The sequence below is a fragment of the Cheilinus undulatus genome, linkage group 5 (assembly GCF_018320785.1).
Source record: "Cheilinus undulatus linkage group 5, ASM1832078v1, whole genome shotgun sequence".
Classification (NCBI taxonomy): domain Eukaryota; kingdom Metazoa; phylum Chordata; class Actinopteri; order Labriformes; family Labridae; genus Cheilinus; species Cheilinus undulatus.
In genome coordinates, this window is record NC_054869.1 from 43843401 (window position 1) to 43858680 (window position 15280).

The 15280-nt window shown below is 39.4% G+C and overlaps 1 protein-coding gene across 1 annotated transcript in view; it reads left to right on the forward strand.

The window, feature by feature from the left end:
• Nucleotides 1-269: 269 nt before the first annotated feature.
• The window catches only part of LOC121509775 (leucine-rich repeat-containing protein 43-like), a 75862-nt gene continuing 60851 nt past the window's right edge, over nt 270-15280 (forward strand). Inside the window, exons 1-4 of the mRNA XM_041787437.1 lie at nt 270-356; nt 1299-1499; nt 3426-3536; nt 7234-7373. Coding sequence (XP_041643371.1) covers nt 270-356; nt 1299-1499; nt 3426-3536; nt 7234-7373 — 539 coding nt within the window. The remainder of the gene's footprint in view (nt 357-1298; nt 1500-3425; nt 3537-7233; nt 7374-15280) is intronic.

A 15280-nucleotide genomic window follows, 5' to 3' on the forward strand; every position in this document is an offset into this window, starting at 1 on the left:
TATATGGCCAAATATGGGTGCAACAGTTGTACAGAAATGCAAGCTGCAACTGCAGGAGAAACTTCAAATACCTCCACAGATACTGAGGGCTCAGTGCAGTTCTCCTGGAGAGAGAGTCCCAGCTGTTTCCAGGCAACAGCAGCCATTTGTAAACAAACAGCAGAGGCCTTTCCCTTCATGCCTGACCAAAGACAAACAGACCATACATTACCGATGCATTTGTTTATTCTCTGTGTTACGAAAGGCTAACAGGAGTTTCTTTTAACAACATGAGCCCAAACATGCTCTCTGCAGTGATACAGAAGCTTATTCGTCGCCTGTGTTTGGATGATTTCCCCTGTGGACACGGCAGCTGGGTGAGTTCTTATTGTATACATATATCATTTAAGAATTACTTTACCAGGAAAATCTGATTGACATTAATCTAACCTACAAGCCAAGTCTACCAGCAACCTATTTAACAAGTCACAGACATAAAGGAACGTTTAACAAACCAAGAAACAAGTATCAATCAATTCTGAGTCTTTAGTTTAAGCATCTATAACCTGATACAGTATGTTACAGCATCTTAAATCTACTTTTAAAAAGGTCTAAAGAGACCAGCTCACCCCAGACCTAACTCTCCCTGTGGTAGATTCTACGATGCAGGAGAAGCGTACCTCCAAGTCTGAGGATAGCAAATAACGTCTTATCTTATTAATAAGGAAATGCATGTAATTTAGTCTTTAGATGGCCTGTGAAGGACAGTTACCTCAAGAATACAGAGTGTCCCGATGAGTTAGGTTCTTGAGATTTGTTTTGCTCCTTAATGCTTTATGGTATACAGTATCCAAAGATTTAAATTATTGAGAAGATCAATCAGGTGCATAAAAGTAGCAGCAACAAGTCAAAAAACTTGGCTTATTTCTTAAATAAAAACCCAGCCAATGTCAGCTGATTGCATTGTTTTCTTTATAAATACTCGTGTCTCTTTAGTGGTAAAAGGCTGCTGCATATAAATACTCAGTCTGTAGAGCCTTGGTTAAGAACCAGACAGTAGCTGATTCAAGATTCATTTTGGATTAATTCTAGAAATTTGGGCTGGTGGCTTTAGAGATTCAGTCGAGGTGCCCTTTAGCAAGGCAATAAACCCCCCACTCCTCTGGCACTTATTCATGCACAGCCCCTTCAATGACCTCTCCCCATCAGTGCATGTTCTGGATCCCATTTGTGCATATGTATGGATTTGTCTCTGTTTGTAGCATCCCCCCCTCCAGCATTGTTAGTCTTCTTTTTCTTCATAATACCTTTGTTCACAGAGAAACACAAATGGAGCAGAAAGAGAGGAGACAGACGCCCTCCTGGATCTGCTGAGCTGCCCTCACTCTCCGTGGTGGCTCGATACGTCGTGGAGCCCTCAGGCTCCAGCGCTGAGACAGCTAGCTGTGCTCACACCTCACCGTCTGCATGGCAAGTTTATCTACGGTTACTTCACCACACTTCGGATTGTGGACAAGGATGTAAGTGTACTCATAGTTTCCCTTTGGTTGTTGTCCTTGAAACACTAGCTCGAGCTTTCTGTCAAAACTGTTACAACATTAACACTTCATATTTAGTGCTCCCTTTATATAAACTTAGTGTTTGTGTTTGGTAGACTTTTTTCTTTGTTGTGACAATGCTTATCGACATAAATCTTATACTGGAAAGGTTTCCCTTTTGAATGGTGCCACATTTTTAAGGAACATGCATCTGTGGGATGAGCAGCAGAGCTGAGTATGTGGGTAATGCCCAAATTTTCAGTTTTGTGTAAATTCTGGAAATGTATTCAAAATTTTGGGAATTTTATTTGATTTTCTGGGGGAGAATTTGCTTCGTAAATTTTAAGGTATTTTCAAAACAATTTGGTAAATTTATTGATTTGGAAATTTGATTGGGAATTGGGAGGGGGGTGTCCTTTGAAATTTGTAGAATTTTGTAGGAATTTGTAAGGATGTTTGTGGGAATTTCCATGGATTCTTGAGGAATATATTTGTACATTTTGGGGGAATTTGCTTTGAGACATTTGAGCAATATTTGAGGAAGTTTTGGGTACTTTTTAGGGGAAACTTAAAAAAAGAAAAACATTTTTCCTATTTAAGTAAGGTTTATACAGTGCTCAACACATTTATTAAACCACCTGTCATATTTGTCTCAGAGACCATCCAGCATCATGAAGTGCTTTAATGCGGACTTTTTTATTTTCAGTGAAGTCTCCACGCTTTACCATTTTGAACAGGAATGAGGAATTTCAAACTGAATTCACCTTTTTATACCCAAATTTGAGCCGGCTCACTGGGCTTCTCTGAGAAGTCAGAAATGAATCAAGCATAACATTCAACCACTAAAACTCATTTTTCTCTTCAGGAATGCAAGTAAATAACTATAATTTGACACATTAATCAAGAAATAATAATGTGCTTTACTATTTTTCAGGTTTTTTGTAAATCAGTAAATTTGAAAATTCATGGATATCAATAATAATTATATTTTAGCATTAAAAATATCATTTGGGTCAAAGAGCTTCAACATATTGGTGTATTAACCATTGCAGGAACATAAAAAATGATTTTGGTAATTACCTGTGCTGTTAATTTAGGGCAGCTGTGGCATAAACCTTACTTTGGGTGGTGGTCTAATAAATTTGTTAGCTCAGATCAAGCTGTTTCTGAGGCTTTAAATGGTAATTAGCTGTCTGACTCCGCCCCTGAGCACACCCCTCTCAGGAAAGGGATGCAGCACTCCTGATATTACAATGTTACAGACACTATTATCCAAAGTTTAGGCTGGGATTCAAACCATCAATCTCCCAGATCACAGTGAGCAGGGCAACCCACTGAGCTATCCAGCATCTCAGCTGGTAGCTGAAAGGAAGATCAGGATATGAGCATGGAACTTTCTTCCAAGCAGGGAGGGACAAACAAAGCTGGGGGTGGGGCTTACTCCCCATGTGAGGTCACTAGGTGTAGAATCTGAGAACAGCTTGTTTCAGCACACATTTTCTGAAAGGTGAAGGAAGAGACGGGGAGAGGGAATGGATTTTTCTGGTACTTGACGGGATTGTGGACAGGCCAGGGGCACATATTTTTGTTAGAAAAGCCTGAAAAAGTGATTTTTGCATAATATGTCCCCTTTAAAGTTTTCTATATTAATTGAAGCAGAAAGGCTTCATTGACATTAAGACTGGTTAAAACAGTGTCCTGCCCAAGGCGCACAGTGCAGCAAACTTCAACAAGTATCAGACATTCAACACCAACAAAACACCAATCAACAAATCCTATGTCACAAAGCAGAAACTCATAAATTAAGGAATCTACATTCTGATTCAGAGCCCTTTGTAATACTAAATATTCAAAAACTTTTGTTTTTCTTATTAAGATGTTGAAATGTGTTTTGAATGTGTTGCTCAGGTGTCAGTCATCGATGATGGTCTTCTAAAATTTACAAATCTAGGAGAATTGGTGCTGGGTGTCAACAACATCTCTAAAATCCCTGCAGAAAACCTTCCCAGCACTTTAAAGGTGAGGCTTAAAAAAACAAATATATTTTTTCCTGTAGATTCATTTTGCAGTAAAGCCCAGCTCAGACTTAAGATTCACAATGAGACGAGTTGCAACTCACAATAGCTGCAGTGGTCGCTCTCCAACATTCTGCCAGCCTGTCAGTCCACACCGCTGCAACTGGAAGAGACGTGACATTTACATTTACATTTACATAGCAACTACTCTCACAGTCACACAATTTAGAGATTAATTTCTTAAGATACTGCACAATAAATCTGTCTCTACGAGAAAGAAAGTTCTGCACATGGACAGTGTTTCTCCTGTTGAAATCATTATGATTGCGAGAAGCATTAAGATTTTGAGAGGTGACTCATCACTGACTCCCCTTTGTCATCAACATGGTAGCGTGGCAGCAAAATTTCATTGCATGTATAAACAGCAATGCTTTGCTTGCTCAGATATCCTCTGAGAATCATAATTTCTTCCACTGGCAAATTCAACTGCTACAGCTTTGAATTTCTGGAACCCACTCCTCCAAAGTTATACCCTTAATATCAAAAATAACAACCAACATGGCCATGAATTTGGACTTGCTTTGTTGTGCTTTTCCAATGCACCGACTCCCATTTGTCTCAAGAATATATTGGAAGATCCAAGTTTCATCAAATGTAATCACTCCTTCAAAAAAACTGGGTTTCCTTCAATTTATTCCAAAATGTCTCCACAAATTTGGTTCTGATTTCCTTTTGATCAAGAGTCAGAAGTTTTGGGACAACTTTGACCCACACTTTTGTCATGCTCAAATTTTTATTATAAAATTCGCTGAACTGTCTCTTTATCAATGGAGACCATTTCTGCTATCATTGTTATACTGAGTGGCTGATCATTTCCAATGATTTTTTTTCAGCTTGTTGAATGATTTCAGAAGTTTTTGATGTGCATAGGTGCCCAGAACATCTTGGATATCCTCTCTGCCTTCACTAAATCTGTTGTTCCATTCAAACACATGTGTGAAATGCAGTGTTCCCCATACACCTCAGTTAATGTACCAAAAGATTTGACTGCTGTTTTTGTTCAATTTCACAGAAAATGCCAAGTGAATGCATTGCTCAACTTTTAAGCCTATCATTTTCCGACGACTTAGCAAAAACACATGCACCTCAACTGGTAGGTAGTAGTGAACTAAAGATGTCAGTGATTGGAAACTATCAGCAGTTGTGTGTGAATACACAACCTTTAATATTTAACACTTATAGGCCTTTCAGACTGGCAGAAAAAAAATGGTTCAGAACCTAAAGAGTTGGTTCTCAGCTAGAACCAAAATATGATTGGCTCTTCCTCTCGCAAACTGTGCAACCATCATCAGCGAGGGTGTCATATTCTAGGTTGTGAAGACGAGTGGAAAATGAGAGAAAAAGTGGTCTGCTGAGGAGACAGAATGTTTGGTTGTGATCTGGGCATCAATAGAATTCCTCGTGAAGCTGGAGAATAGAACAAGGAAGAGCAGGTTATATGACAAACTTGTGGAAGAGATTGCAAAGGCTGGGTTCACCTGAACACCAGACCAAATTATTAATGAAGTCAAGAAACTGAAGAAGGAATGCTGGGACAGGCAAAAGAGGAGCTGGACATGGCGATGCATGCCCATCATGTCCTCCCACTTCGGTTCCGCTTAAACTTGTGTGAACTGGCTGGTGGGCTGGTTCATCAGAAAGCACCAAGGTTCTGAGATTCAGAACCAAGCGGCAACCTCCAGTCCTGAAAAATTAAGACAATGCGGAATTGCTAAAAATTGCAATACAGCAAGTGTCCACTTGAGGCTGGCTGCAGGAACACCGGCAGTCCACCTCTGCTGACTACACAGTAGAACATAGTTAGGGAATGATTCCCCATCACATCCTTAGACAGCTGTTGTTCACATAAAAAGCTGGAGTGTTGATATATCAGGGTTAAACATTTTTGAGTTAATTATTGCAAAGTATAATTTTAACTTTCTGACTGAAATATTTTTAATTGTTGGATTTATTTCACAGTGTTTATCCACCAGTGTTAGTTCAACTCTGTAAAGAGTCAGCTGATCTATACCTCAACCACTGAGATTTCAAATCTCATGGATTTGTGGGCAGAGTTTCCCAACATGCCCTTGGGCAGTGTGTCTTTATATGTATAGTTATGTTTGGATGTTTCCTGTTGTACAGTGATCCCTGCTGAGGTTCATTTGCTCATGTTCAGATATGACTTAAAATGTATTCAACTTAAAACCAAAACTCTGACAATCTGACAACAATAATGCTTTTGAAATGATGCTAAGCATGGCAAGCTTTCAGTTGATTTCCTTCTAGTTCTCTTTGACGAAAGATAACTTTAGGCTACAGATTTATTTCAAAAATGAAATAGAAAAGCTGCCTTTGGTAATCATTAAAAAGTTCATCTCCATTATTTTCTATGAGCAAACCCAAACAATCAGTGGTGCCACAGCACTTTGGTATCTCAAGTCAAATGTGCCAAATATTGCCTCTTTGTAAATGTTTATTGCCCATAAAATGTCAGGAAAGTTGACGTTCTTTGTATAGTTCTGTTTCAAAATATAATGCTATCTAAAACAGCAGTCCAAAATAAAATGCTACTCACAACGGTGATTAAACTGGTAGAAAAAACACATATATGGCATTTTTTCTTTTGCTTTTTTAAAAATTTTCACCTGGTGAGGCAGAGAGGTAATCCTCAAACAGGCTTTTAGCTCTGGAATCAAGCACCTGGCCAAGCAGGTAGGGGTTTCAACCATTAACGTGCTGCTGTCAGTGTGTGTCAAGGACGGCAATTGAAGCCCACCAAATGACCTGACATGACGGTCAGCGCCAGTGTGTTTCGAACTTCACACAGAAGGCTCCTATGTGGCAGTGCTCAGACTGAGGGATGAGGCCCACACATAGTCTACTTACAGGCAGCACTGCTGTACATGCCACAAAATAGGTACAAACATACACACAAAATAAAATAATTTAAATACAAAAACGAGCTAAAAGATGAAAGTAGTAAACTAGTAAAATTAAGACGTTATAAGACTTTTTGCAAAGCTTCCTTTTCATTTGTCAGTTGCCTGATATGATTTAGCATTTTAGTTTCAATGACTTAGTTTAAGTGAACTAATAACCCTGAACAGCATGCACGTCAGAAGCTTCTTTCTTTAAATTTTCCATTAAATATTTCAAGTAAATGTTCCTTTCGCTTTAACTACACTATCAGGTGACCTTATTCCCCAGATTGCTAATAAATGAAATTCTTATGTATGTACAGTCTGCATGTTATCTCTTTGCTGATAAGGTTCCTCTCAGCAGCTCAAAGAGCAATTAATCACTGCTGTTATTCATCACATCTGAGGTTACTTTGAAGTCACTATTTGGAGAATGCCTCAAATCACCGCATAGCTGAAGTGTTTTTTTTTTTTTTTTTAAGATTTATTTTTGGGCTTTTTCATGCCTCTATTTGACAGAGGAAGGACAGTGGACAGATCTGGAAACAGGGAGGAGAGTGGGGAGAGACATGCGATAAAGGGCCACAGGCCGGATTTGAACCCAGGCTGCCCACGTACATGGGTAGCGCCTTAAACCACTCGACCATCTGCGATCCCCTAGCTGAAGTGTTTTTAATCACTGATGAGAGTGTATCATATATTTTTAAGTGGTGTTTTATTGTAATTTGTTTTATTTTGAAGATTTTGGAGCTTTGTGCAAACCAGGTGTCTTCCCTGAACAGTCTCACCAGCCGCCCGCCTCCTCGCTTGCAGCACCTCGGCCTCAGCTCAAATGGACTGGGCTCTAATGAAGACGTTTCTCATCTGACAGGAAGGCACTGGTTAGCTCACTCATACGCTCTCTCAAACACATAAAGACTGCAGCTTAAGCAATTTCACAAATGCACTGTGCTCCTGGAGGTTTCCAGGATGAGCTGCACGTGTGAAAACAGGCAAATTTTTCATCTCTGCTTTATCATGACATTTTCCTGGCACCTTTCTAATATGTTTTCTGCAAGATGACGGGGTGAGCCAGTGTGTGAATGCAAGAAATCTGCTGAGCACTTGCAGTGAATTTTCAACAATATTTCCTTTCCAATCCTGTAGCTCACATCTTTCCTTGACCCTGCTGCCCCCTGTCTTTGACACTTTTCTTTATCATATGAAAACAAAGTAAATTAAGTGTACAGTTTTTTGTCCCTTACAGGCATCTGTAAATGCATAGAAACTATTCAAACATTTCCACATGTTCTGATTTGATGGCTGAGTGTCGGCTTTTAAGTGTCAGTTTAAAATGTTAGTGCTGGACTTTCAGACATTAAAAATCCAGGATTTTGCTCCACTGTGCTTATAAGGTTTTACAATATTTTCATCAGAGCATTGATATGTTTGTTTTACATTTATATTAATGCTCCAATATAGCTAATAAAATTTGTTCAAAGAAAATAACTAACATTAAAGACTAAAATGTAAGGACTTTTTATTGACTAAACCTGGATTCAAATGTTTTTGAGTTTTCATCAACTACAAACTTGACTAAAACTTTGAAACTATCTTAGATCTAACTAAAATTAAAAGGCATTTTAACCTAAAGACAAAGAATACATTTAAAACAGCTGCCACAATAACCACTAGCCTGAAGTGTTGTTGCTGATGTTTTCAAACCGCATCAAATGACTGTGGTTTCAGTGTGAATGACACTTTTACAAAGTGACACCTACTCCCTCATTTCAGCTGATATCAAGTTATGAATAAGAGAGTTTTTGGAAAAGTGGGCTGCACCTTCAGACATCTAACACATATAATGATTAGCATTTTTATGAGCCAGAAGGAGAAATTTATCCCCTAAGCTTTTCTTCTTTATCATCAGTTAAACAGAAATGTAAATATCAAAAGAGCAAACATCAGTTTAACACAAAAAAGCCCAGATTAATCACTACAGAGTTTACTACAGTTTCTTTGACTAATACACTTACAGTACAGTGTGTATCTTATTCTAAAGACTTTTAAGACTAACTGAGTGATACTACTTTCACAGCCATACATACAGTTAGGCTATTGGCGGGGTTCTGTTGTACTGAAAGCCATCTGTAATGGCTGCCTCCATTGCAGTAAATATCTCAGATATAGCTTTAGCATTGTGCCATTTTACAAGAACCGGACCACATTTCTGTATGAAATAAAGATTAAAAACAACCCTAAAAGCTTTTCAAGTTAATTTTGCTCTTCTGCCGACCTGCTTCGGTGTGAGAATGTGGTAGTTAAAGGGAAGGGGTAACTTGTGTGAATCAGTGTTAATTTCGTCGACTTAAAACTATGAAACTCTTCGTCGAGAGCCTTTTTTTCCATGACAAAAACTAGACCAAGACTTACAAAAATAAATCTTTGATGACTAAAACGGACTAAAAGTAGTTTTAGTTTTCCTCAAGATGACTGAAACTAAACTAAAATGTTATGTGGCTTTCGTCAGACATTCTAAATCCGTGATATTTCTCTACTGGTGGTAAATCTGTCAAAAACAATGCATCTGTGTCTATTCTGCCTCTCAGCTGTAGAAAGCAGGGACCCCAGGTTTGGCAGACTGCATAGAACACACTACTATGATTTGGTACCAGATTCAGGCAAGAAAATAAATGCTTGGACTAAAAGTAAAGACTAAAATGTGAGGACTAAAATGGCTAAAATGTCTTGAGTTTTTGTCGTCTAAAACTAAAAAACATTTCATCTAAAGACTAAGACTGAAATAAAAATAGGTGCCAAAATTAACACTGGTGTGAATGCTTGTATACAACGGCTGCTAGTGGAGTGAATAGCTCAGAATTAGCTACAGCTATATTTTTGTCAAAACTGGACATTTCTCTATTAAAATAAGCCCAGAGGGTGACACTGAAAGATTTCTGTGACGGAAAAGATGTTTTCACTCTTCTCCTGCTCTGCTTCGGCATGAGTTTGCGATCGTTACGGTGGGGTTTTCCAGTATATCCAATGGCTGCTGCCACAGTAGCCTTTGGCTCAGATGTAGATGTAGGAAAGCAGAAGTTAAATCGGAACTGGACCACATTTCTTTTTAAAACAAGAGCAAAGAGTCACACTGAAAGCTTGTCTTGGCAGAGAAGATGTTTTTGCATATCCCCCTAAGCGGTCTTGGCATCAATTTTAGATGAAGCTCCGCCATAAACAATCTAAGGCAGCAGTGGCCTGCACAAAAGTAGCACATGCCCACAGTGTCATCCACTGCTCTGATAGTCTGTCATGAATGTGATGGACAGAACATTCCTCCAGTCACCTTTGGAAGATTTCTTAAAAAGTCCTGCTCTTCCCAAACGCTTTCTATGGGAGCTTTCCCAGATGAATGTCAAATACATTCATGCAATGGATTTAAGAGTTGATCTGGCGTGTCAGGTCAGCTGTTTCCTGCCAACATGGCTTTATGTTTTAAACTTTTAGGGTCCTTCAATTCTCACAGACATTAGGAACAGCACAATTACACACCCCAAAAAACAATCAATCTGCCAGAACTCACAGTTCAGTTAGACTTGAACTCAGGCTGACCACATACGTGTCCAAACCATTAGGGCATCTGTGCCCCATGTATTTTGCAGTTTAAATGTTTGATATGAAAAATTTCACCACCAAGGGGCACTCAACCATAACAATATCAATATGAGGAGTATAGACCAGTGCTGGCCAGCTCAGCTGTTTAGTTCTTGTTGTTTTGAAATGAGGATTCTGTTCAATGAAAGCAGTGCATCATCAGAAGAGGTAAAAAAAAAAATTCTCATCACTTTTACTCAAGTTCCTTGCACACCAAAGGCATTTTTTCGTGTGAATAATTTGCTTTAAATATTCATTTTTCAAGCCTGTACAGGCCAATGCAAGCTTCCACAGCAGCAATGTAATTTTTCCTGTGGAATTGTGGTAGATATATATATTTTTTTTTTACCTTGGACAATATTGTCAAAGTTTTCACACATCTGGCCAATCAAAACATTCACCAAGTTTTAAGGCACAGAGGAGCAAAAACGTCCTCCTCTCCAACACCACATGATGTTTGTCCCCTTTTATATCCATGGCCAGTGCTTGTTGTTTTTACCTTCTAGCAGAGGGAGACAGGCAGCAGCCTGACATGTGAACATACATGGTCACAGCTGGAGCTTTTTTTACAAACGGGACCTTAGTCCAATGAAACATTTAACAACACAGTCTCCTCTGACCTCAGACACATGATGAATAATCAAACAGCTCACTGAAATTACTCCTCTGACCAGTCTGTAACACAAACAGATGAGCCAATGACTTCACTGTTAGGGGACAGTGAACCTCAGCTGTGCCCTTAATATTATTATTAATAATCATGATCATAGAATGAATGAATCCACGCCAATACAAATCACTGTTTATCAGAGGACAGAAGAAAACACTGCAGACTTTCACAATGTGAATGTATTTTAGAATGTGTATAATTTATTAACAAACTCCTGTCGCTCCTAATGTGCATAGAAAGGCATTATTCACATTTTAATGCTGTTTTTCCCATCTGCTTTAATGTAATTAGGCTTTTACACATTACTTTATGTGCTTATACTTTTTTGAATAGTTTTTAAAATCAATCATTTTGAGGGGGATTACAGTGGATGAGAAACGAATAAAATATAAATTTTATACTTAAAGAATTATTTAAATTCTTTAAAGAACTATTTACACTACTTAAAAACGTTGACGTAACCTGTTACTACAGAGCCAGTTTTACAATTTTATTTCTTATTATTATTTGGCACTTTAAGGCACAGCACAGGCCTCTACAGGGGGTCTGGGGTTTCGCCCCCTGAGATTTATTTATGAAAAGCCCCATTGTTAGGCTATTTTATGCAGTTTAAACACTTTATTTACCTTCAAAGTGGCATCTGAAAATTTGCAGATTATTATTTTCAATATCTTTTAATATATCTTTTTATTTAATTTGGTTTTCTTTTAAAATTAATGTGTGGATCTGAATCTGAATTTCTGTTTCTATAATTTCATTACAATATTTTGTGTCTTTATTATTATCATCATCAGAATTTTGCAGCTTTATGTTTTTCATCTCTTTATTTACCTGCTGTCTCGTCTTAATAGTTTCTCTCACTTTCTCTCTAATTGCACACCAGCTAAGCAGGCAGTAATCAGGACACCCAGTAAACTGATGTAATATTGCAACCCTAGGGTATGGAGACATTGATAGTTTTGGGGGAGAATATTTCCAGATAACATGCTCTATTTTGATGTCATTTATACACCCTGGACCTCTTATTTACATCCAAATACATTTTATTTATGCACCGTTGATACACACCTGCTGTCAGTAAACATACAGGTAAATGATCTGTGTTGGAGAAAAGGGTATATACATTTCCATCATGACTTTAATCCTTAGTCCTACTCCAGAATGCTTCCTATAACCACTCGTTTTCAGATATTTTGATCATTAGTGTGTAGCCCTACACTGTTTACCTCTTATCGTCTGCTGATCTTCTCCTTCTCAGCCTCCCTTCATCATCTGCAGCTGTTTGTCTGCCTGAATAAATGAAAGTCATCAGGTAACAGCGCATTTAATATTGGCGCCAATGATCGTGATGAAGAAACGCTGCCTCAGCAGGAACAATGTCAACGTTCTCCAAATTTATCTGCTCTATTTTTCTTACTCACGTGCTGTTTTGTAACAATCAGAAGACACCTTGTTGATCATTTTCAGCCAGGGTCTGAACTCTGATATCTTCCCTCCGTTGGCACAGAGAGATTAAGCATGCACGCCTGAGGAGTGGGGGCAGCACGGAAAGAGAGGAACAGAGAGAAAAGAGATAGATAGAGGGGGGGGGCAAAGTAAAGCAGAGCGGACGGGGGTGGGCAAAGTAAAGCAGAGTGGACGGGGAAGTTGCCAGTCCCGCTGTTGTTTGATGGGGCTTCTTTGCTTCTTTGGGGCACTTATGCCGGCGCCCCCTGGAGCCTGTGGCGCCCCTGGCATTTGCCTGTACTGCCTATGTCATGGGCCGGCCCTGCGTGCGGTCGGGGGGGGGAGCAGACCCTCAGGCACATAATTTTTTATAAATTAAATATGAATTAAATATCACTATTTGTTCACTAATTTGTGCTTTATATCTATCTTTATATCTGTATGGTTTCAACTAATGCCATTCATTTTTTATGGCCCATATCGCTGAACTTGTGTATTTCCTGTTCAAATACAGAGGAGAGGCGCGATGTGAGGCAGCAACAAGCTGAGCCTCACCTCGGATTGCGCAATCCCTTACAAATTAGATGGAGTACGTGCAGTTTTGTTGCTCTCTCTGTATGTCACCAATGTAATGTTTGTAGATACTTTAATCAAATTTTCTCACTCTACTTAGTCTAGGTCAGTGGTTCCCAACCTTTTTTCCATTGAGCCCCGAACTGTGCCCCCCACCCAACCTCCCCACCCCCCAGGACCCACAAGAAGAAAGTGACATATTGCTTTCAGAAATACACACCAATTTATTTTTATTGTTTGAAGCTTAATAAAATAGCACAAAACACAAGTGTTATTACCAAAAACCCTTGTATGAACCATTCATGTGTGTTTTATAAGGATTTGAGATAGTTTGAGTGAGCCTAACTCTCACAAGCTTGGAGCAGACAGACCCCAGGTTGGGAGCCAAGGGTCTAGGTTATGTATTTCGCGCATGTGTACAACATCGTGCTCATTTGAGAGAAGGGTCTAGCTGCAGCCGCAGCTGCTACAAAACACGCCCCTTACAAAACACGCCCCATCGATCCATAAAATAAATTAATTCTAACCCTAACCAGAGGAATTGAAATGCTAAATCTAACCTCAGGAAGCTAACTAATTAAAATATACACCTACCCCAATGAGCTACCCCTAAATCTAACCAGTGGAAATTAAAATGCTACACCTAACCTAAAGCTAATTAAGGCCTATCTAAACTAATGTAACCTTAAACTGAGCAAATAGCACAAGTGGGCGCGTTCTGTAGGGAGCGTGGTTTATAAGGTACCCGCGGCTGTATTTTGCGACTTTTAACCCGTTTTTGATGCTTTTTGCCTCTTTTATTGTCACTCTCGAACTCCTTTTGAACCACTTCTCCTGCAAGTTTTATCCCCTTTGTGCCACTCTGCATGCATTTTTGCTTTTTAGCCCCTTTTCATTATTTTTTGCCATTTATAACCCATTTTTATACCTTTTGCCCCCTTTTTCCTTTTACCCGTTTTTGCCACATTCTGACCTCTTTTCCTGCATATTTTTGCACCTTTGTGCCACTTCAAAGCACATTTTGCCACTCTAACCCATTTTCATCCCTTACTCTGGGCATTTTTGCAACATTTCTGCCAGTCTTAACCCATTTTTAAAGGATATTTACAAATAATGGCTGTCGACTAAATTTCTGTAGAAACACATCAACATCAGATCATTCTAAAGATATTTAATTAGTAATTGTTTTTGGGGGTGGATTTAACAGCTGCAGACATTTGAAGCCAAAAGATACTCTTAAAACCAGAGCCTGATTTGGCCCTCGGGTCGCCAGTTAATGATCAGTGGATTATAGACGAAACGTGCATCTCTTTTCACAAATAACTTTATTTACACAAAGTACAAATGAAAACAGTCACAGATTAACTTTTAAACCAAACTATTTGGTCCGAGAGGAAGACGAGGCAGATGAGCTGCAGAATGGGACTGGCGATGCTGGTCGTGGTAACAGAGCCTCCAAATCCACGGTCGATGACTGTAAATTGAGCAAGAAACATTGTCGATTATCATACAGTTCAGTATTATAATTAAACGGGCCATTGTGTAACAACGAGGGAAGTTCTGAATACAGGTCTTGCAGTGAAATATTGCTGCTTTGTTCAGGATTCTTCAGGCATTGTTAATGTTGCTAGCTTACTAGCGGCTAACTGGCTAGCAAACAATAGCACGCATCACATTAGCTGGCGTAACGTTCATAATATTGATAAGGGAATATTGTAGCAAGCGTATTCATAGTAGGCGAACAACAGGATGAAATAAAACTTACCAGAATCAGTAACGGTAGTCTGCAGGACGGAGCCAACCAACATGTACTCCGTCTGTGGCCGAGTTCAGAATGACTGGTTCCTACCGCGTCACGATAACCCCGCCCTCCGCCCTTCGACGTAGTTGGTGCTTCGCTCTGGCCCTCGCTTTGGCCCAGCAAAAAGTTGGTGCCTGCTCAGCACCAGTTTTTAGCACCTGGAGCCAGTGCTTTGTTGGTGGAAACGGAAAGAACCAGTGCTAACCCAGGCACTAGCCTGGAACTAGCCCTAGCACCAGCTCGGTCGAAAAGGGGCAATGGGCTCAATGCACGAACTGCTTCCGCATTTGGCATTAGACCGCTCCCACACTTCCAGTTGGGAGAAGAGAATGGGGTATGATGGTAAATCGTTGCGGTTTAGTCGCTGTTTTCCTGAGTTACCTGAGCTGACTGTCAATGACGAGTTAAATTTAGCTGAAGATGAACATTATAGGCCGCAGCAACGATGTCCAGAAGTGCCTTTAACCTTTTTTTGAAACATCATTTTAGCATGTTTGGATGCCAAGCGATGATGATAGAGTAAACACAAACAACAATGGAAACAAAAAAAAACAACGAAACGGACAATTTAAGGCAGTATATGAGGGTTTAGATTCCGTTTTGGCCTAGCACGTATCGTAAGGCGGAAGTTGAGAACCGGTCTTTTTTTCCACTAGAAATACACC